The sequence below is a fragment of the Heteronotia binoei genome, chromosome 4 (genome assembly GCF_032191835.1).
Source record: "Heteronotia binoei isolate CCM8104 ecotype False Entrance Well chromosome 4, APGP_CSIRO_Hbin_v1, whole genome shotgun sequence".
Classification (NCBI taxonomy): Eukaryota; Metazoa; Chordata; class Lepidosauria; order Squamata; family Gekkonidae; genus Heteronotia; species Heteronotia binoei.
In genome coordinates, this window is record NC_083226.1 from 44899882 (window position 1) to 44923922 (window position 24041).

General features: G+C 43.9%; 1 protein-coding gene across 3 annotated transcripts in view; it reads left to right on the top strand.

Moving 5' to 3' along the window:
* Nucleotides 1–24041, top strand: part of MOB3B (MOB kinase activator 3B) — a 157235-nt gene that overhangs the window by 130877 nt on the left and 2317 nt on the right. For all 3 annotated transcript variants that reach the window (XM_060237184.1, XM_060237185.1, XM_060237183.1), the window contains exon 3: nucleotides 8980–9182. In XM_060237184.1, the coding sequence (XP_060093167.1) occupies nucleotides 8980–9182 (203 nt within the window). The remainder of the gene's footprint in view (nucleotides 1–8979; nucleotides 9183–24041) is intronic.

Consider the following 24041-nt stretch of genomic DNA (forward strand, 5'->3'; position numbering starts at 1 on the left):
CTGGACCACACAGGAGAAATACAAAGCAAGCACCTTTAAGACCAACAAGTGCTAATATTTTAAGCACGTTTTAAGTTTGTTTTAAAGAAAAATTTTAATTGTGTTTGTGTTCTTTATAAAATTTATATCTCTGCTATCTGGAATTACATTTTATGACACACATGGCCTGGCTTGACATGGCCCAGCCCAACAAGGTCTCATTTATGTCAGATCCGGCCGTCATAACAAATGAGTTCGACACTCCTGAGACTAACCTGTTGGTACCTATAACACATTTCAATTTTGCTTCCTTTCACCATCTGAATGGTTGTCTGGTTTAAAAGATTCTTGAAATTATATGAACATACAGAGAAATAAATCTGTATAGGGATTATGGATAAAGGGTTAGTTTCCTCAAATCTCTTTTTTTAGGTGCTGGATTACATCAGCTTCAAATTTCTTCCACATCTGTCATTGCTTCTATCTGATATTATTTATATGTTATGCCCCTGAAAGAAAGACATTTTGAGGATTCTGACCAGTGGGTCAGGAATGCTTCCAAATATCTCATATAATAATTTGGCAGTTTGGGGGTGGGGAGCTTTTTTTTTTTTAGTACCCTAGGACTGTAAATGCTGAATTAAACTGAATTTGTCATTCCCCTTTGTTCATAGCCAAATCCTGGCTAACTCAGTTCCACTTCCTGAATCAAAGCCAGTTCATTCATCCAGGAATAAATTCTTTTCTTCTATTTCAGCAAGTAGCCGCTAGCTCAGAAATTCCACTGTCATCTTTTTCCCCCTTTAATAACTGCAGCTCAGTGATCTAATTTAATGCCTCTGTGTTTCTTCTTTGAACCGCAGAGTCTGATAAACTGTGATTTCTTCCCTTTTGGAATGTATTATATTTACTTTAAAGTCAAACCATTCAAATGTTGCTTTTGCTGTAATATGCCAGGAAACATAGTATTATGTGAGCGCACTGTGAGCCAGCATGAATCTTTGGAGCGGGGGGCGGGGGAGAGAGGAGTCATATTGTTGCTAAACTAAATAAGTGAAGGAAAGGTAATCTACCCAGACACAGATTGAACACAGATCAATACTGGTTGTTCTTGAGAATTGATTGTGTTCGTTCGTCGTTTTCTTCTAACAGTGAAAGCTGCAGTGGGATCTAACTTTGACCAGATTCTGCTACACGTAGCAAGAGTAATTGTGCTGAGACTTAAGTGTTAGAGCTACTTACTTGCAATTAGGCCAGTGTAACAGAAAAAAGAATATCTGTTTGTATTTAATTAGACATTGGAACTGCTTGTTTGGGTTTCTGTGTAGTGATATTGAGGATTTAGATCAGATCAATGTACATTGACTTTTGCTAAAAATTAGTCCCACGCCTCCCCCACTCCCAGCCCCAAGCACACTGGAATGTGCAGCTCAGTTCATTCCAGAGTAAATACACAAAGATCCAGGATGTCTTTTAGTACTGATAGATTCTAATGAAAAGTGCGCAATGTTATTTATTTTAAAGTACTGATATTACATTTTTATGCTAAAGTCAGGGCTTTTTTGTAGCAGGAACTCCTTTGCATAGTAGGCCACACATCCCTGATGTAGCCAATCCTCCAAGAGTTTACAGGGCTGTTAGTACAGGGCCTACTGTAAGCTCCAGGAGGATTGCCTACATCAGGGACGTGTGGCCTAATATGCAAAGGAGTTCCTGCTACAGAAAAAGCCCTGCCTAAAAGTCCAAGAGTGGGAAATCCCTTGTGAATTATGAAAAAAACCAAAGTTGCTGTCAGTATTCTGACTCAGTAAAAGAACACATGGTTTACACAGTGATGGTCCTGGGTCTGGTCCCTGACATGTTTGGTTAAAAGATCTCATGTAGCATCTGGTGCCTTCGTTTTCCAGAGAGCCCCAAGTGCTGCTGCCTGTCAGAGTAGACAAAACTTGATGGGACAATGGTGTGCTTTGGTGTGAGGCATCCTCTTAATCATATGTATGTTGGTAATAACAGGGTCAATCCTGAACAAATCTGATCAGAGTAGAAGTCCCATGTTAAGTCAGTGGGCTCACACACAGGAAAGCACCCTCAGGTTTACAGCCAACATTAGTCTCAAGATTGCGACTTCCGTTTCCTGTGCTATGACTGCTATTAGCTCTTAACTTGCATCTCTTTTTTGCCTTCCCTAATTTCATGCTGGGGCTGGCTATACCACACTCCTTTGTCCTTTGTGAGTGAAGCAGTAGCCAGTATTGTTTTGTTTGAAAGAATGCCATTTATTATTTTGAATTCCAGGACTGTCGTTTTTAATGCTGTTTCTCTCAGAAAGCTTTGAACTTCAAGTTCTCTGATCGGTATCAAATATTATAGAGTTGGTACTGGGGAAGTGCTAACCTTACTGTAGCAGGGGCTCTCAGGGTGAAATGGTAAATGTCCTAGCTCCCCATATTTATGTATTTGCCTTACAACAATGAGTACAAGGTACTGGGTTTCATTACAAATTCTGGGGGAATTGCTGAAAAGTAGCTTTTGAGAAGGGAGTAGCTTGTAGCAGGCCAAGTCCACAGTGGCCTGCTGCTCAAAGCATGTTTATAGATATTGTTCTCCTGTACCCAGTCCTCTGTTTTCTAATTGTCTTTCCTTCTGACCATTTGTCTCCCCCATACCACTCTCTTGCCCTCCTAGAAGGAAGCTGGCAGGGTTTGGGTTTTTTTTTTTTTGTAAGCAGGAACTTCTTTGCATATTAAGCCACATACCCCTGATGTAGCCAGTCCTCCTGGAGCTTACAGTAGGCCCTGAACTAAGAGCCCTGCAAGCTCTTGGAGGATTGGCTACATCAAGGGGGTATGGCCTAATATGCAAAGGAATTCCTGCTTTTTAAAAAAGCCCTGGAAGCTGGAGAGTGTTGGGTATTCAAACACACTGAGGTGCTTTTTTTCTTAGTTGAGTGTTGTTTATTCTGACTAGTAATATGTCTCCAAGATCCTGAGCAGAGATCGCCTTAGGATTGCTCACTACAAAGCAGAGAGTAAATGTTGTGTCACAGAGCTATTAGCCCACACTTTTATTAATTTGTGTGCTATCCATTCTTCTCAGGGTACTTGGCCCAGTTTATCATCACGACAGCACTGTAAGGTTTATTAGGCTGAGAGAGACAGTGACTGGGTCAAGGTTATATACTGAACTTTAGAGCTCGGTTGGGATTTGAACTCAATTCTCCCTGGTCCAAATCAGACACACATGCCTAAGGCTTCTAGCTGTGAACCACTGATATATACCATCAGCCAAAATTCTCTCCCTGCACTACAGTTGTGGGTTATTTTACCTCTCACAGGTGTAAATAGCCAGCAGGCTGAAAAGGAGGTGCTCTCGTTCTTTGCTAGTTTATTACTTTTGCATCGACTGATTAATAATGGACGAGGAGGTTCTTGCATTACTCCAGGCAAGCCAAAACAATTGCATGTCACTCAGGCCCTGGAGGAGAAGAACTAATTAGTCCCTGTTGCAGTGTGCCTGACTCCAGGACACGGAAGAGGAAGTCTAGAGGGGGGTGGGACTTGCTCAGTATCTTCAAGCACAGCCAGTGGTTCCCATAAGACCCTATTTCAGTCATTATCTTTTCATACAACTTCTCATGATTATATTTTAGTGCACTTTCACTCTTCCATGATCATTTACTTACAAGTTTTAAAGCTCTCTACTGACATAATCATTATTGTAGTCAAGCAACTTTTCAGGGTCTGAAATTTAATCCACTTTGCCAAAGACTGTCTAATTGATGGTCCCCGATATGTTCTTCTATCTTCGCTGTGCTTCAGAAAGCGGCTAAGGCTGGTCATTTGAATTAATCACACAGGCATCATTGGCTTTCTGGATCCATTTAGAGTTGAGTTTTCCCATAGCTATAGTTTATGGTACAATTTGTCAAGATGAGTCTAAAATGTGTCACTTCATACTCCATAAGTAAAGGTTTTTACAATTATTTTATTCTGCTTTATAAGCTGCTTTTCAGCATTGCGGTTCTGTAAGTAGCATAGAGAGATAAAAAAACAGAGGGAAGGGGATTTTCAAATCTCCTTTCTCCAGAGATCCTTTTCATCACCAACTGGATACCACACTGTGACATTTCTGCAAATCATTTACATGTAAAGTGCTCCCTTCTAGATAGTTATCTAATAGACAGACAGTCAGCCTTCCTTCCTGGTAACACAGTTTAGTTGACATAGCATACCGAGGAAGGATCTGAGAAGCTGATTCCAGATGGTAAAGCAGAGATGGGTAATGATATATTTCTGCATATTCTGGCTGCTACCTACTGCAGGAGCAATTTCTGTTTTATTGCTTTTATAGAAGTGTGCATTCATCTACCCTTGAATGCTAATTTATCTGGCGTGGGGAAAACTTTTATGGCCATACAAATGAGGGTAGTTTTTTGTTGTTGTTGTTTTGGGGAAGTTGGAGCAGGTAATATTGTATGATGGCAGTTCTATGCTATGGTAACTTAGTAGGTGTCATCAGTTTGAGATATATATATATATATACACACACAATACATGTTGCAAACGAAGAGGCTATAATCAGGGCTTTTTTTGTAGCAGAAATCCTTTGCGTATTAGGCCACACACCCCTGATGTTGCCAACAAGGCTCTTAGTACAGGGCCTACTGGAAGCTCCGAGAGGATTGGCAACATCAGGGGTATGTGGCCTAATATACAAAGATGTTCCTGCTACAAAAAAAGCCCTGGCTTTCATTCATGTGTGTGCGTGCATGCATGTATGTGTATAAAAGAATGGTAGCCTGTTCATTTGCAACATGCATTGTACATTGTTGACAATACTTGAGCTATTTGAGATAGTCTTTACAATACATGAGATAGTCTTTACATGCAAGCAGGGAGAATATAAGGAGAGGCACACTATCCCCCTGCCAACATTATGTATTTATTTTATTTAGACTACTTATAGTACACATTTTCCGTAAGAGTGCTCTATGCAGCTTATCACATGCATATGACTTCTGAAAGGCTGAAAATCAGAAGCAGAACACAAGTTCCCTTATTCAGTTCCAGACACCTCTGGTTAGAAAGGGATGTCCAGCACCCCAGTTCACTTAACATCCTGTGTGCCAGTCACAAACAGGAAGCTGATTTTTTTAAATGGACTGTTCATCTGTTCAGCAGCCCATTTGTGGGCATTTGGAAAGTTGCTTCACTATCTTATATTCTAATAGGCAAGTGTGGCTTAATCTGCAGCTTCTTAAATCTATAGATTGGGGCCACGCTGACAAAATAGATCTGCAAATTTGGGGGACCTCTCAGAAAAATATGAAAACCTAACAAATTGACATTGGTGGGATGTGTCCCCCCCCCTAAAAATACAGACTGTTGTCTTTGTGTGTGTGTGTGTGCAGACAACAGACTTACTTTTGTTCTAGAAAGGTGGTAGCAGAGTCAGGAGAGTTGGGGAGCCATTCCAGGCACGGTGGTAGCAGAGAGTTGCTCTGAGCCCAACTGCAGTGGCCTTGGTGTTGGAGAACCACTCTTGGCCTGGCCGCAGCAGCGATGTCAGAGAGCTTCTCCAGGCCTGGCTACAGCAGTGCCTGGGAGCTACTCCCTGCACAGAGCAGCTCCCAGACACTGCCACTGTGGCTGAACCTAATAGCAGATGTAGACGCCTGTAGGCACTATGGGCTTGGTGATGGGGAGGGGGGACTGGAAGGAAGCCACGCTTGGACTCAGCGGACAAGGGGATGAGGATAGGATTTCCCCTGCCTAGTCTTGTGGGCTCTCCTAATAATGCAGAACAGCACAATTAGCTTTTTGTGCATTCAAGTTCTCACACAGGCCAATCAAGATCTAATGTCATCAAATTTGCTGCACTAATTTCTGCTCGATAGGCAATTGTTAGAAGCAGAATGAGACACATATAATAAATTAATCATTAAAAAATCCTAACATTCATTGTTTGTGTAAGTAGTCCTTAGTTATCGGGCAGCCCAATCCAGACATAAGTGGCAGCTGGCCGGCCGCTCAGGCGTGGGTGGATCTACGGCACCTCTCATTGGCTTCCAAAGGGGAGATGTTACACCACGCTTGGAGGGGTAAGAGCGGCCCGATAAGCGAGAGAGAACCCGTCGCCATGGTGATTCCGCCCAGGCGGGCTGCCAAGGCTGATTTGGGGGAGGCGCAGGCTCACGTGGGACCATGGGATTGGCCAGCCTGTTGCATGTGACCGGGCAAGGGGACGGAAAGCCCATGCCTGAGAGGCCGTTAATCCCCCCACTCCCTCCTGCTGTCAGAGACTCTGCCAATGGCAGGCAGGCAGGCAAAGGCATGCGCGGACAAGCAGGAAGTGCCAAGTGCAGGAGGTTGCTGTCCTAGACAGCGGTTGGAATGTGTGTCTGGGAGGAGAAGAAGAAGAAAATATTGGATTTATATCCCGCCCTCCACTCCGAAGAGTCTCAGAGCGGCTCACAATCTCCTTTACCTTCCTCCCCCACAACAGACATCCTGTGAGGTGGGTGGGGCTGAAGAGGGCTCTCACAGCAGCTGCCCTTTCAAGGACAACCTCTGCCAGAGCTATGGCTGACCCAAGCCCATTCCAGCAGGTGCAAGTGGAGGAGTGGGGAACCAAACCCGGTTCTCCCAGATAAGAGTCCGCACACTTAACCACTACACCAAACTGCCAGAGCAGCCAGACCAAGTCCGAAAGACACCCCCTGGAGGCCCCCCCCGGTGTTGCCCTGCTGCCACCCCCTGTTATGTACAAGGAACACCTTCCCTGGGGGCTGCAGAACTCAGTGTGAGTCGCTGGGCATGCATCCACTTCAGCGCCCCCCCCCAAGTGCCCAGCACACAACAGCCCTGTGTGGTCGGGTAGGCTGTTAGCCTGGGCAGGCTGAGGGTCGGCACCCCCTCTCCCCTGTCCAGCCACACAGGGGGCAGTGTGGCGGCTCATAGCCCATTCTCCCCCCAAGGACCAAGTCTGCCCACCCTCCCAGGCATTCCCTCGGAGAGGCCACTGACGGGGGGGGGGGGTTGCCCTGGGAATGTGCAGCAGATGCCAAGCAGGAGAGACAACAGAGAGCAGGCAGCACCATGGGAGTGGGCTCAGCAAATGCCCCCTGCTGGAGCCCACTGCCAGGTTCAAGTGCCAGAGCTGCTCGCACACCGAGCGGTTGAGAGCGAGGGGAGAGGGAGGACTGGGAGGTGGGGCAGTGGAACTTACCCAGCCATGGGCAACAGTCCTCGCGTGCAGAGCCTCTGGGAGCCTGGAACCTGTGGAGACCTGGAAACAAGAACAGGTAGCCCCAGGGGAGAGACCTCTCTCTCCCCTTGCAAATCAAAGATACAGTCAAAGCAACCACACGGTGCAAAACCCATCACCAACATGCCTGCCTGTCCCTCAGTCTAAGTCTGTATGGCTGGCAGCTCTCCAGCAGGGCTTCCCGCCATGCAAACCTGTCCCTAACAATTTTTGGGAGCAGACGAGCCGCTACGTGGGCGCATTTTGAGAAGGTGGGCCGCGATTGGGCGCCGGGGAGGGGACTCGCCAGGCCGAAGTGCGAGGGGATTGGTGAGGCAATCACACTGCTCCCAAAGGGGTTTGCGAGCTTCCGCAGTAGCAGAGGCAACCTTTGTTTTTGGTTTCAACGAGTGCCTATGGGACACGCCACTAATTTTGCAGGCGTAGCGTTGCGGCTCTCGGGGGGGGGCGTGTCATGGGCCAAACTGCTCAGGAAGCCGCCTAAGCCTGGCTGCGCCCCCAACTCCACCCCCTCCTCCGCCTCAATGCCGCGCTCCGCCTCACTTCCGCCCACGCTCGGGCACAGCCCTCAGGTGCCGGTGCCCTTGGGCGGAGCGGCGCTTGGGCGGCCCCCCGTCGATGTAACTCCCCTCCACTGTGGTGGCACCGGTCATACGTCAGCGCAAACCCTTCCTGCACCTATGTAGTGGCTCGTCTGTTCCCAAAAGACTTTCCGCCCCCGCCCCCTCTGGATTGTGCTGTTAATGACTGCTACTGTTTTGTTTGGATTGGGGGTGTTTTGCACCTACACACTTTGAGGAAGGGGGACAGTGAGGCAAATCTGTTAGCTAGGTATTAGAATCATTCAATGCAATACTGAATTGACCTAGCAAACATGAACAAGCTGAATTAATATGCTGAAACCATGGCAGTTGCTGGATCCTTTCAGGCAACCTGGTTCAATTTTGTTTTTGGATACATAAAGCCAAGTCAGGTATTCACACAGTATGTCACCTGTGTGTTTTTTGGGGGGTGGAGGTGGGTTGGTATATTTTTGTACTGTGTGTGCATGCACGTGTGTGTGCATGTGAGTGCACCTGGAAGTCATGGTGACCTTTGGTGATTGACCCCTGCTAAGCGCCTGGAAGAATATTCAGAGAGGTGGCTGAATGAAGCCTCCCACCTCAGGTATGTCAAGGAGGTCTCCCATCCAAGTACTTGCCAGAGTTGACCCTGCTTAGCTTCTGAGATCTGATGAGATTGGGCTTGTCTGGGCTATCTAGGTCAGGGCACACTGTGTCATTTGTGAAAGGTACATGTATTTATTATTCGTTGCTTGGTTCTTTAAAAGTTCAGAGAAACAGTAACAAGGGAAAGAATGGTATTCTTTACTCCATGTCTATCTTAAACAGCAAGCATTGAAAATATCCTCTTCACAACTAATGTATATTTGTGAAGCCAAGTATTGCATGAACTAGTGCCAAGGCTACTTAGGAACAAAAAAATATTTATAGAACACTACTCAAGCTTGAGAAAGCCCAGGGCCGCAAGGCTTTATGTTGGGTGACTGTAACAAGAGAAAGTTCTCATTCTCAGTCAGCATGAGGGCCTTCTATGTTGATTTCAGTGTGAGAGTAACTAAAAAAGACCCATTGTGTGGACTGTGCTCTCTCGGGGGGTTTTCTTTCGTGAGAGTGCTGTAACAGTTGTGGCAATAGGAAAGAAATTTTTAAACCATCCTTTCTCTATTCACAGGAGTACCTTTCCCAAAGAACTTCCTCCAAATCTGCAAGAAAATTCTGTGCAGGCTCTTCAGAGTGTTCGTTCACGTCTACATTCATCACTTTGACCGCATCATCATTATGGGGGCCGAGGCTCACGTCAACACCTGTTACAAGCACTTTTATTATTTTGTGACAGAGCTCAATGTCATAGATCGCAAGGAACTAGAGCCTTTGGTAAGTGTTAATACCCATCTGGGCAGAAAGGGTATTCCTTCTTGATTTTAACGGATTATTTTCCTCAAAAATGTCTCACTTTATTTTCACTGTAAGCAAAAAAAATTTTTTGACAGAGGTATTCTTTATTTGTGGACTTTTCCATCACATTTGCTGGAATCTAAAGATGGATATTGTAAAGAATCAAATTTGAAGTAGTAGCTTAAAGGAATATAACTATGTGTGAGTTTATAACACATTCTGCCTCTCCCTAGGAAGAGAGGGAGGAACTCTAAGGTAATGTCTTTCAACACAGTATTGGTTGTCTCCAGTGTGTGGCAGCTCATGTAGTTCATGTAGAGTTCATGTAGTAGAACAAGGCATAGTGGAGCAAGGAGGTATTGGTATAGCATGCGCAAAGTCAAGACCCACATGTGGCTAGAAAGCCCAGACATAAATCCAAGGCACAGAGATTTTGCCCAGTTAGGGTTGCCAATCCCCAGGTGGGGGCAGGGGATCCCCCAGTTTGAAGACTCTCCCCCCGCTTCAGGGTCATCAGAAAGCGGGGGGGAGGGGAGGAAAATGCCTGCTGGGAACTCTGTTATTCCTTATGGAGATTTATTCCCATAGAAAATCATAGAAAATTGATCCGCGGGTATCTGGGGCTCTGGAGGGGCTGTTTTTTGGGGGTAGAGGCACCAAATTTTTTGTATAGTATCTAGTGCCTCTCCCCAAGATACCCCCCAAGTTTCAAAAAGATTGGACCAGGGGGTCCAATTCTATGAGCCCCAAAAGAAGGTGCCCCTGTTCTTCATTATTTCCTATGGAAGGAAGGAATTGAAAAGGTGTGCCGTCCCTTTAAATTTGATGGCCAGAACTCCCTTTGGAGTTCAATTATGCTTGTCACAGCCTTGATCTTGGCTCCACCCCAATGTCTCCTGGCTCCACCCCCAAAGTCCCCAGATATTTCTTGAATTTGCCTTGGCAACCCTATGCCCAATTGCGTTGGGATGGGGCACTCACATTGATTGTGCTATGCTCACATGTCATTTTGATTGGCAAGGCTCCATGACCATCTCTCTGCTGTTCTGTTCATCCCGACTCTTTTCCATAATACTCTAATTAGATAAATCCCCTCGGCCCTGTTACAGAGTTAGTTGCATACTAGAGACAGCTGAAGTTAGTAACGAGCTCTGGGCAGGAACTGTTCTCCATTTCTGAAATCCCAGCCAACTAGAGACATAGCTCTATGGCAATCCACACCTTTAAGCAGCATCGTAAATACTGACAGCAAGCCAGATGAATGGGGTTGCCAGTTCTCTTGTTCCAGCCAGGGTCATGTGTCTGTGTAAGCATCACTGACAGACCACAGTAGGATTGAGCATATTACAGCATTCTCATGAGAGGGGCAACAGTGTCAGTCAGTCATGTTGCTTGCAGTGATACAGAACTGTGGCTTAAGGTGGCTTTTTAAAATAGATATTATCTTGCATAATTTCTTCTGTACTATTATGTTGAACAGACAGTTGGGTTTCTTCTCTGCCAAAACACATTTTTGTTTTGCCGTATGGCTTTCTTCTGGGCCTGTTCAGCACCAGCAGTTTTTTTAGAAAATGATAATATAAGTGTGTGACGTTGCCATTCCTCACAAGCACATTTGGATGTGTTTTGTTGAAGTTTCTGAGGGGATGGCTGCACTAATCCCTCTAACATGAACGCCTGATGCCAACTTAGAATTGGCCAGGTAGACATTGCATATAGGGAATCATTCCATTGCTACTACAATTGCAGGACTGTAAGTTAAATTGGAGATTATGGCTGTTTTTTGTTTCCCTGTGTCTGTGTAGGAAGCATCCTCCAATTATATTTTTTGACGTATAGTATAGGTGTTCTTCTCCCTTGAAGTATACTCCACAGGTTGGAATGATTTAACCAAATCCAGTTACAACTGAATGGTCTTTAGGTTACATTACATGCTTTGAGAAAAGCAGAGTGCAATGGCATCGTGATAATTCTGTGTTGTGTCTGCAGTTTGTCTCCTGATCCCAAGATGCAGGCCAAGCTCAGAGAGCAAGCCAGTTCCCACATGCTAAAAGCCCTGAAACTGTGTTAGAGCTACCAGCCCTGCTTCCTACTCAGAGCTTCCAGGGTGGATGGAAGGGGAATGGGTGAGAAAGAAAGCCTTGAGTGGTGTAGAGATAGATGTCACAACCTTGGATCCTGCCTTTCACGCCTCCCAACTAAAGCAATGCTTTCTGTTTCTAATCTAGTCCAGACTTTCTTTTCCGTTCCTCTACCCATTCTCTTCTGTGAGCGCTGCTGGAGCTCAGCTGAGATGCTGCTCCAGCCCACCACCATCCAGTGTTCCCTCTAAGCTGTGCCTGTGAGCAGCCGCTCTTTAACACAATAAGCTCAACCACAGTCTGGCTTCTTCCCACCCATGTCTGTACCTCCTCTTTTTCCCCATGTGTCCTCCAGTGCACTCCCCAGTACTGGTAGGCTTTTTGCTGTTTTTTTTGTTTTTTGTTTTTAAAGAAGACTGCAGATTTATACTCCATCCTTCTCTCTGAATCAGAGACTCAGAGCGGCTTACAATCTCCTATATCTTCTCCCCCCACAACAGACACCCTGTGAAGTGGGTGGGGCTGAGAGGGCTCTCACAGCAGCTGCCCTTTCAAGGACAACTCCTGCGAGAGCTGTGGCTAACCCAAGGCCATTCCAGCAGCTGTAAGTGGAGGAGTGGGGAATCAAACCCATTTCTCCCAGATAAGAGTCCGCACACTTAACCACTACACCAAAGGTAGTCAGGGCTATTTTTTTTTTTTATAAACCCCAACAGAACTTATTTGCATATTAGGCCACAGCCTCTGAAATCACCATTGTTTCACACAGGGCTTTTTTATAGGAAAAAGCCCAGCAGGAACTAATTTGCATATTAGGTCACACTCCCTGATGCCAAGCCAGCTGGAACTGAGTTCCTGCTAAAAAAAAAAAAAGCCCTGTTGGTAGATACAGAAATATACCTCTTACCATTTCTTCAGAAAAACAAAACACCCCCCCCCAGTGGTGAAAGAAGGTGTGAAAGGCATGAGGAGCAAGCACAAAGATACCCATATGGAAACTTCATCGTTGCTGCAAATGCCTTTTCATGAGAACAAAACAAGGAATTCCCTCATGTGGAAGCATTCCCCATAAACAGAGTGCAACTGATGAAATCAGTTCTGGTTAAGGCAAACCAAGATCTGAGTGATCACATGCAAACAAAGTAACCTTGATTAAAATAAGCCATAGTTTCTTGTTGTGTCTGGGCTGAACCCCTGTGTTGAAGCGGTAGCACTATCCAGCATTATAAAATCTGAAAATGGTATTATGCAGTATGACTCATGCTTTCAAAAGCTACATAATTTAGGTGTTTTCCCTACATACCTATGCAGTGATCATTCTTGTCTTTCTAATGATTAACTCTGCTGCACTAAATCTTGCTTACTGATTAACTGCACCCATATCTAATTATTCTTGGATTTCCCTTTTATTTCTAAATAACAATGAATTCCAGGAAATCCCCCCCATTTCCTTCAACAAAAGGGATTTCAAAGAAATGAATGGAGAATTGATTTCCTGGTAACAGAGAGAAGCATATGTAACCTTGGTGCCAAAGCCCAAGGGTGTCTTTATATATCTTTGAATTGTTATTGAAGATGAATAAGAATTATTTTGAATTTATAAGCTACTTACAATGAATAACTTCTTTAAATAAATGATTTCCTTATCTTCTCTCTTATGTAATCTAATCACCCTGCCATGATCATAGTTATGGAAGTTAAATGGGTTCCCTCACCTCAGTTACTTTAGCATTATACAGGTGACTGTGTCCCTGAAAAATCAACCCTGAGTTTGAATCATGGGATGGCAGGGAGTGGTGGATCAAGTGGTAAAGTTGAAACACTACCACTTTTAGGAACACTTTAAAGAAAATCCTCCCCCCCCCTCCCCAATGACTAGCCTAGTCTTGTCAGATCTCAAAAGCTAACCAGGGTGGGCCCTATTTACTACCTGGATGGGAGGCTATCAAGGAAATCCCGGGTTGCTATGCAAAGGCAAGGCATGGCAAACCACCTTTGAACATCTCTTGCCTTGAAAGCCCTATGGAGTTGCCATGAGTTATCTGTAACTTGATGGCAAACTCCATCCGCACAAAAAAAAACCACAACCCTGTCAGTTTTCTATATTTGATTCTCTTGTTTTTTAAAAAAAAAAAATTCTGAAGCCATCCTATCGCACACTAGAAGATCTATTTTATTTTTTGAAAGTTCTCATAATAGGGGAATCAGTGCTTCAGATGGGGTAATACCCAGGAAGACAGTAGCAGAGAAAGAAGAAAACGGGCATGTTCTGTCTATGAAGTTCTGTTCTGGCTGATTGTGCTAATGTAAGATTGTCTGCACTGGCTGGCTTAGTTGAGTTACAGCAAGGTTGAGCGCCTGCTATATGACACTGAAAATGGTGTCCTTGTGGCAAGTTCTGCTTACTTCTGTTGCTATCACCACTTCACTTTAATGCTTCTGGAAATATACCAGATGACATGACATGGTATCATCACGTAAGTTTCTCTGCCCGGCCAGCAATAGGAGCTGAGAGGCTTCCGCTGCGTTAGGTTACATTGTGAGTGTTCCTAAAATTATCAGAATAAGGAAGAACTCTGCATGGGAATGCGGTTTTTGGAAGCAGTTTGAAATCAGGCGTAACATCTGCTCCTGTTCTTGGTGCTTGAGCGCGGCTGGGAGCAGTTCCACAATAAAGTAACAAGTGCTATATCTTTCAGCACCAATTAAAATATGTTTAGAATGATTTCAGAAGTCTACAAGTATCAAACACATAACCGAAAGCAAGCTCTTGCAGGCAACTTGCATTTTGGATTGCCTAACATGTATAGACCTGCCCTTTAGGCAGTGGTGATGGTCTATTGGCGAAAGGTAGGATTAAAGTAATTTGAATAAATGAAGTAAAATTCTCCTATGTCTTATCAGTCAGATTCAAAGTGATGCTGTAGTTGCACATTTCTCCTCTTGATTGCAAGCAGGGTTTTATGATGCTTAATATATTCCGCTTTTAAGTTCTGATTTCAAAAGATGGTGCTGACACACCATCTCCATTTCAAATATATCCTGCATAATCATTTTATTGTTGCTGTGAAAACCTTGTGACTATGGGCAGGCTTCACTAAGCAGATATTGACAGGGCAAAAAATTGTGCTGCTTTTCTCATAAAGAAAACTCAACATGGCTTACAAAAACTATTACAGTTTTAATTCCCTGGCCCAGCATGTTCCCATGTGGCAACGTCGTTCTTCCTAGCAAGGTCTGTTATCAGTATCCCCTTTGTTGAAGGCACATTCTGCAGTGGTCCAGACTCAGGCTGTTTCAATGGCTGCCCCATGCTTGTGGAGCAGCCTTCCAGAAGACGGGACAGTCTGCTTTCATGCCTTTCCAGTGAGGTTGCAAAACAGAGCTATTGAGAGCCAGTGTAGTGGTTAGAGCAGAGGTATCAAATTAATTTGTTACAAGGACCAGATCTGACATAAATGGCACTTTGCTAGGCCAGACCATATATGCCATAAAATGGAACACGAGATTCCAGAGATATAAACTTTATAATTTATGATTTCAGATGCCGAATGGCAATAGGCTTGATTGGATTAGGTGTGATATGCAAAGGGGTAGTAGGCATGGAGATATCATCATTGGTAATGAGACAGGAAAGCTGGGTCTCAGTTTGGTCCAGGAGGATGCAAAGAATAAATGGACATAAGTCTGAAGAAGTGGGCAGTGACTCACAAAAGCTCATACCCTGCCACAAATTTTGTTAGTCTTCAAGTTGCTACTTGGCTCTTTCTACATCTATAAGAAACCATAACACTCAAAAACCATGGGGGGACTTTTTAACCGTCCAGGACATTCAGTTGCTGGCCTAAGAACAGCAGTTCTCTTACAAAGGAATTTCAAAGGAAGATCAGAAGAAGAGACTGCTGAATTGCAACTGATAATGAAGCTCAATTCTTTCTCCTGGGCTGAATTGGGACCTAGATTTCTTCTCTCATTTCCAATGACCGCTATTGTTATTTGGCATCTGAAATCACTTCACTCTCCAAGATAAAAGGACAGATGGACTCACCTTCTAGCTGTATGTGCGCTCTCTTTTTTCCTTCTTCCTCACTAAATGAGGAAGAGAGGCTTGGAGAAGCAGCAGTGGCTGGGAGAAGGAAGCAGGAAAGAGCCAGTTTCTTGCAGGCCAATTACCAGTCCTGCAGGGTTATAGTGTCAAACTGGGATCCAATTTAGAATCCCAGGAAATCCAATTTAGAATTCCCATACCAGTATGGAAGCTTTCTGGGTGACCTTGGGGCAGTCAACAGTCTTTCAGCCTAACCTACCTCACAGGATAGATCCAAGTGGGCAGCCATGTTGGTCTGAAGCAGTAGAACAAAGCAGGAGTCAAGTGGCAGCTTTAAGACCAACCAATTTTTATTTAGAATATAAGCTTTCGTGTGCTCTAATAAGCACACTTCATCATAAATTGTGAAGCTAAAACAGAGGAGAGGAGAACACTATAAACTGCTTTGGGTCCCCATGGGGGAGAAAGGCAGTGCATATATGAAATAACATAAATATTCTGCAGAGCTTCGGGTGCAAAGCAGAATATTCTGCTAGATAGGCATAAGTTTTTAAAATTACATTTAAATATGGACAGGTTAACATATTTTATATCTGTTTTAATGTTTACTATTTTATCTATTTTTATGTTGTTGTTTCCTATCTGGATTTCTGAGCTGCTTGGGGAGATAGGTGGAGTTAGAGCTGCCAGGTCTGTGTTGGAAAATACCTGGAGACTTTGGGAGTGGAGCTGGGAGAGGGTGGAGTTTGGGGAGGGGAGGGGCCTCAGCATGGTACAATGCCATACAGTCTAACTTTTAAAGCAGCCATTCCCTCCAGGGGAGCTGAACTTTGCCAGCTGAACTTCAGTTGTAAAACCAGGAGATCTCCAGGCCCCACCTGAAGGCTGGCAACCTTAGGTGGAGTATATAAATATTTTAAACAAATGATAAAGTACAAATTCCAGAAACATTATACAAGACAGCCTTCTTACCATTTAACATCCTTCAAGTACCCTCTTAAATGTTTTAGATTCTGCACCATTATAAAAGCTGTGAACCTCTCAGATGCTTCCTTGATAACCTCTGGAAAGCTCTTCCGTAACATGGGAGCAGTCATGGTAAAATCAAGAGAAGGGGCAGCTCTGAGGGCTCTGTAGGTAGGAATAAACACAAGACTGAATATGAGGATCCTAACATAAGCTAGCCTTAATCGATAAGTAATATATGCAAAGCACTTGGAGCACTCAAGGATGCTGAATGGCAGGCAGCCACCAAAAGTGATAGTGCAGCTCACTCATGTTACCACTTTTGCAACAGAATGAAATTGCTCCATAGGAGCTGATCCTTTTTCACATCCCTGCCAATCAGTGGGCAGACATATCATGAAGATCTTCTCTGTCTTGAGTTGTCCTTGTGCTGTTGACAGATGGGGTGCAAGTTGCCAATTCAGATTTGCAACAAATGAGTAGGCGAAAGGAGAACATTTAGCATTTTTATAACTGCTCACCCAAGGCATCTGCTGATTCCTCCGCAACACTGAAAAATAGCAAGTTGGCATGCTATTCTGAAATTTGCCTCATCCATATTGCCTGCCTAGTTAATTGGCTGTCTAAATATAGGACTATAGTTCTGCAGGCTGGAATTTAGGATTCTGGATATGTGTTGACTCCCCCTCCACTTAGCAAACAGTTTAGTGTTTGTGGTCAAACACTAATGCCTTTGTCATTTGGCCTTTTTTGGCCCTGACTTGATTTTAAAAAGAGGGAGGAATAAGAGCTGCTGAGCAGCTTGTTTTGAAATTGCAAACATTCTCATGTTCTTCTCTGCTTCTGCATAGGCTACTGCATTGTTCAGAATGGTGGGTGATACTGTTTCATTCCCCCTTTAGCAAGCTCACCCTGTCTTCCCACAGGCTTCATGTTTGATTGAAACTCACAGTGCAGGAATAGACTCAGGAGATGAGTTCTAAAGGGAGTTGGGAAGGCCTTGGGAAGCAGATGACAAGAGACAGAGCTAATTACCCTTGTGATCAGTAATCAAACACTCAGCGCACAGATGGTGAAACGCCATATATTCAGCAGCAGACGTGGGGATTTCCAATTCTGTGTTTGCTGTCAGTGTGCAAAGCTGGAAGGCAGGAGCATTTCTCAGAAGAACTCACAGGTGAGGGGAAAGCAAGCAAAGGGAGTACTTCCTTAGGAAAAGAAGCAGATGGAAGTGTCAAGTTGCTTTGCATCCACCCTAAAGGAGCTAGGTTCAGGCTGGGACACCAAGAGTTTTTTCAGGGCAAGCTCAAGGGCTTTTTGTTTCTTTGGATAGCAAATCCCACCAGTGCCTCACCATGGCACTGACTGCCCTTGGAACCAAATTTCCAAAAAGCTTTCCTTTGTGGCCCAGAGAGACTGCTTGGCAAAACAAAACCCCTAAGCATCTCTACATAGAACTATTTCACAGCAGTCGTGGACAGCATCAGTTAAATGAATCAATTAAAGCTTTATATATTTCATCCAGGGACATCTCGCAGTGAATGTTTACATGGAGGGGGGCAGGGAATGAGGTTTGTTTATTGTCTCATGTTATTCCAACCTTGTTCCTGTTTATATTCTTTATTATCTATTTTTAAAGGGAACAGACCCCTCATCCCCACTTTACAGAAGGAAATGAAGCATTTTGCTTTGATGATCCTTTGCAAGACAAAACTCAATTAAAAATGCATTATTGGTAACTGCCAGCCTGTGGAGAGGATTTATAGCCCCCAAAAGAAACACAAATCCCAGTGCTTCTCCCAACCTCCTCCACCTCCTTAGGCTTGATTAAATTGGCTCTTACCCTGAACTTTGTCACAGTGGGTCCCCACCACCACCACTTCAGCCACTGCAGAAAGAATAATAGTCTGTGCTTATGTTGACAGGGTTCTACTCAGGGCTTTTTATGTAGAGAAAGCCCAGCAGGAACTCATTTGCATATTAGGCCACACTCCCTGATGCCACCATTGTTTCACATAGGGCCTTTTTGTGGGAAAAGCCCAGCAGGGATCATTTGCATATTGGGCCACACCCCCTGGCACCAAGCCAGCCGGAACTGCGTTCCTGTGCATTCCTGCTCATACCCCCCCCCCCCCGATTCTACTTATTTCTAAATGTCCTATGTCATGATTTTAAGAATACTTAAATCATAATCCCCCCCCCCCCTTTGAAGGGTGATTATTGCTTTCATTGGCTGTATGATACATACATATGTGCCATCAAGCGCAGCCAACTGATGGTGACCCCAGCAAGGGGCTTTCAAGGCAAGTGAGAAGCAGAGGTGATTGGCCATTGCAGCCCTCTGCACAGCCTTGTCTCCCATCCAAGTACAGGTCCTGCTTAGCTTCTTAGACCTGATGAGATCGGGCTATACCAGGCCGCCTGTCACCCAAGTTATATAATTTCAAAAGATGCAGGACTGTTTGCCAAATGTGGTGATGTGATGATGACCACTGGTTTAGATGGCATTTTAAGATATATATGGGCAAGTTCATAGAGATCCATGAATAACTGTTAATCATGATAAATAGAATCCTCCCCCATGTACTGAAATAGCATATCTCTGAAGACCAGATCCTGAAGACATAAAGTGGGAGAAGACGGGACATTCCTGTCCTGTTTCTGAGGATTTTGGAGCATCCAAGAGAATTTCATAGCATCTATTTGGTCACTGTTGGGAATGGAAATCTAGGTTAGGTGGACTTTATTCTGTTCCAGCATGGTGGCTCTTGCTATTGAAAGTGTATGATGGTTAATCTAGACCTGATAACCATTTTCTTTTCACTGATCTATTTAAAGGTGTGGGAGTTAATGCCTGCTTAAGCTTGCAACCCATATAAAGATAAAGGTTCTGATAATATGACAATAAAAAGCCAACAAACAAAAAGAATTAGATTAAATGAAATCCACACTAGGTACTATGAAATCACAAAACTTGGAGGGGAAGGGGGGAAATTTTGTACTTGTTGGATTAGAGAAAAAAATACAAAGTAAAAGTAGGATCTGTATAATGATTAACACACGTAGATAAGCCGAAAAAGAAAACACAAGAGGAGGAAAAAGAAATGTGTGCTTAATGAACATGAACATATGAAGCTGCCTTATACTGAATCAGACCTTTGGTCCATCAAAGTCAGTATTGTCTACTCAGACTGGCAGCGGCTCTCCAGGGTCTCCAGCTGAGGTTTTTCACACCTATTTGCCGGGACCCTTTTAGTTGGAGATGCCGGGGATTGAACCTGGGACCTTCTGCTTACCAATCTGATGCTCTACCACTGAGACACTGTCCCTCCCCTATGATTTCTTAAAATGGAACAAAGAGGTGGATGACAAAGACAGATGAGGACAACATGAGTTGGAAGAGAAAAGGCTTAGAGGTGAGAAAAGGAATGACGCAAGGGACTGGAGGTTTGGTAAGAAAATTATGTTTGAGAAAAGGAAGAGGAAAGTGAAAGCAACAATACATAACAAGAGTTGATAACCATGGGGAGACTTTAGAAGGTTAAAAAAAAACTTAATCTGAAACAATAAAGGAAGCATGTAAACACATAAAGAGATGTTACATGTTTAAAGTACAAATAAAGTTATCCAAGCAATGCGGTCTAGAGCACAAAAACATTTATAATGCCATCGTAAGCAGAGTTATGTAAGAAGTCCACTGACTTCAGTGATCTCACTCAAATGCAGCCAAGGAACTAGAATTTAAATAGACCTGTTTTTCAAATCCTCTAGCCATATCCCCCCTTCCCCCAAAACCCCGAGTTCTATAAGACCTCCTGTACACAAGTACCACTCTCAAATTTCATTTGGGCAGAACACACTCTCTGGCTCATGAACCATATTGGAAACTCTAATTCTAATCAGGGAATTGAACTGAAATAGGAGTCTACTTCCCACTACCCTCCAAACTAGTACTGACAGCGCACCGTTAATTGGTGCTCCAAATGTATGCCTTGGAGTACTTCAGGAGCAGATCTGCGGTATAAAAAAATCACATCTTATTTTCTTACTTTCATTTGTTTTCCGGTTTGTGGAATTAAGTGTAAGGGCTTGTTGTGCTCAAATGGACCTGACTCAAACACAGTAGCTGATGGAGATTGTCACTTGGTAGCTGGGCCAAAGGTATTGGCATTGTCCAGAGGCAGTTTTAGGCTGCACATTTAAGACTGTCACATGGAGAAGAGGGGCTAATATATAACCTAAATAAAGCTGTTGCTAATATTTGTTTAATAAATCAAACTTTATTAAAAGAATAAATACCAAACTATATACATCTGTCTTTATATACCAAACATTAGCAAATATAAGAACAAAGTACATTTCCAAAATCTCAAACAAAATGAATATTATTAGTTCTGGTGACCATATAAATAGTGCTGGGTGCACTCATAAAAACACAAAGAGACAAACACAACTTTTAAAAAAAAGAAAGAGGGGGGGAAAGGGGGTTAAGGAGAGAGGGAAATATAAATCCAATATCTTCTTCTTAATCAAGGATAGCTTGAGAATCAGTTACAGCACATTGCCTCTCATACTGGCACAGAAATGCCCTTTCTGACTTTTCTCCCCACTGAAGAAAGAGCTTTTCCTCCATCCAACTGACAAAGGGGAGGGAGTCATGGCTCAGAGCACCTGCTTCACTTGTAGTTAGTTCGGTTCTTGGCATCTCTAATAAAGGACAAGGCAGTAGGACACTGACACCTTTCAGCAGGGCTGGCACATAGGAGTAGGCCAGGTAAGCAGCCGCTTAGGGCACCACCTGGCCTACAGGGGCACTGCTGGCACCCCAATCCCTGCCCCACTGCTCTTGGCTTCCTGGGTCTGCACAGACCTGGGAAGCCAAGAATGGCGGGGTGGTACGTCTGCATGTGCTCTTCTCCAAGCCCACCTTCCCTTGCAAGGGAAGATGGGCTTGGAGGAGATAACGCCCTGCCCCATTGGTTTCACATTCCCGGGTCTGTCCTGGGTGGGGGTGGGGCCTAGGACACCAGGAACTCTGGCACCAGCCCAGCCCTCCTGGCTGTCAGAACAGCTAGTACCGACTTCAGTAAACCAGTGGTCTGATTCAATGCAACTTTGCCTAGGGTCATAGCATCCATTAAGATTGTGTGTTACCCTAGTCCATTTCTCATTGGCTTCTGTACTCTCCCAAAGGTAGGTGTGAAAGGTGGAAGACAGATCCACAGCACCAGAACCTTCAAGAGGAATATTGTGGAAGGGGCGAAATCTGCTTTAAACGGAGGTCTAGTGCAACCTTAAAGACTAATTATATTTATTCTACCATAAACTATTATGAGTCAAAGCCTCAATTTTGTTGCAAACTAACATAACCATCCCTCTGAAATCCAAATTAGTGACAAAGCTGAGGTTCATAATTACTGGGGGCTTATAATGTTCATCATCCATCTGAGAAAAGCCGCTGACTTCCACAAATAGCCCCAGAGAAGAATCCCCTCCCGTCCCCTTCTTTCCCTCCATCTTACCTGATTATGGGTGCAGAATCTATGTATTTCTATAGAGGCTTTTGGCCCTCTTTCCTTTTCTCCCACTGGCACTTAAAATGCTGCAACAGCAATGTCTCTGGTGCCAGGAGAGCTTGGGAAATGTAGTTCTGCCGGATGCCTTGTTTATACAGACCAGGCATGAGGAAGATACAGAAACAACAGTTGTAGGATCATCTGGTGAGCAGGAGTTAGCCCACAGGTTGTTTTGGCATGCAAACTCTTAAATTCTTGCGTTCTCTTAACAGGGTGCATCTGCCACTTTGAAACAGATATGATACTGTGAATTGGAAGCCACCTTCAGCTATGTGGGCAAACTAACAGTAATTAAGAAAGCTTAAAACATTGCTTCCTCTCCTAACCCTGTAACAATTACCAGTAGGCCTGGTGCCACCCAGTGGATAGAAGTCAAAATACAAAAAGATTGTGCTTGAGCCATCTGGCAAAGAATTCCGGGAAAAGTCAGACCCATGAATCCTGTCTCTGTCAGAAATCCCTGCATATGGCCAGTTCACACTGCTATATTGTTGTAGTTAATGGTTCTAACAGAATCATTTATACCAATTACTGTTTATCAAACATTAGGGCCTTTTTTTGTAGAAAAAACCCAGTAGGAACTTATTTGCGTATTGGACCCCATGACTCCAAGCCAGCCGGAACGCTGTTCTTGTGAGTTCCTGCTTAAAAAAAAAAAAGCCATGCCAAGCATCTAAAAAAGTAAGTCTTGTACAATTTTTTTTAAAAACCAGCAGGAGTCAGCCTGCAAGATTAATACTGCTCCAAAAATAAAAATGCTGTATCAGCGGCACTATCGCTGTCTAAATTAGCAAAAATATACCAAGGGGCTAATGGAGATTAATACACATCTGGTGGAAGTGTAGGAGAGCAGAAGACTTCTGGAATATGATCACTACAGGTGTAAGGAAAGAGCCACCATTACCCCCTAAGTAAGGTTTTTTGTTAAATCATGTAAAAGTCCCTTCTAAAGATGTTTGTGTTCTTAATGCCATAACATCTGCAAGGCTCATTTTGGCTCAGAATTGGAAGAAGAGACTCAGAGCGACTTACAATCTCCTATATTTTCTCCCCTCACAACAGACACCCTGTGAGGTGGGTGGGGCCTAGAGGGCTCTCACAGCAGCTACCCTTTCAAGGACAACTCCTGTGATAGCTATGGCTAACCCAAGGCCATTCCAGCAGCTGTAAGTGAAGGAGCGGGGGATCAAACCCAGTTCTCCCAGATAAGAGTTTGCACACTTAACCACTACACCAAACTGGCTCACACCAAACTGGCTGAAACAGAGAGAGAGCTAAGCAGATAACATAGGTCTTTGGGGGAGGCTACTGAGAAAATGGGAACTCAATTAAGGGAGGGAAAGAATAGTAATGTTGCACACAAACCGTGAGCCAAGCGTGCTCCCTCACCCAATCAACAAAGGAACACGTGACCAGAGTTCTATTGAAGCAGGAATTGTTTTTATAAGGCTTATTGATAGGCCTGGAGAAACACTTCACAATCTCTCTATAGTTACCAATATCTCCTGTGTTTCTCAAAGAATCCGATTCATTACAGCATTTTATATACATTTTGATAACCAGGTCTCAGATTCAGTGGGAGCTCACAGGAGTGCTATCCATTGAATAGTATTGCAGCTGCATAACAATCCCTGGATGAGCTCCACCAACTATTTTTCTACGAAATGAGCCCTGTTGATAACATATCTAATGTGGGACGATTAATTATAATTGGTTTATCAAAACATGACCCAATAGCTTATCTCTGTTCTCACTGGCCAGTTTCCCCTCAGGCTACTTGAACCCTTGCAAAAAGCTAAGCCAGTGCTGATGCAAAAAGGGTATACCTTAGCATATTTAAAAAAAAAAAAAGCTAGCCAAGGCCAGTGTGGGCTGCTGGAAATTCCATTTCTAGGGCAACGCTGGATTATTCTGGGATGCCCTGGGCTCTTGCCAAAGTGCCTGGGTCAGCTTATTATCACTTTGATTCACCTGCAGCTGGATGGACTGTAGAAGTTTTCCTCAAAAACGCTTCTCTTTGTTTGGCACTTTCTCTGAGATAAAGACCTTTGTTTAGCAACACAGTCTTCTCTCTTGCTAACATTCTCTGGCTTAAAGTTTTCTCTATTAGAAAAATAAGACTTTAGTATAAAATGCTACATATCTTGTATTCAAGTATGCTGTATAT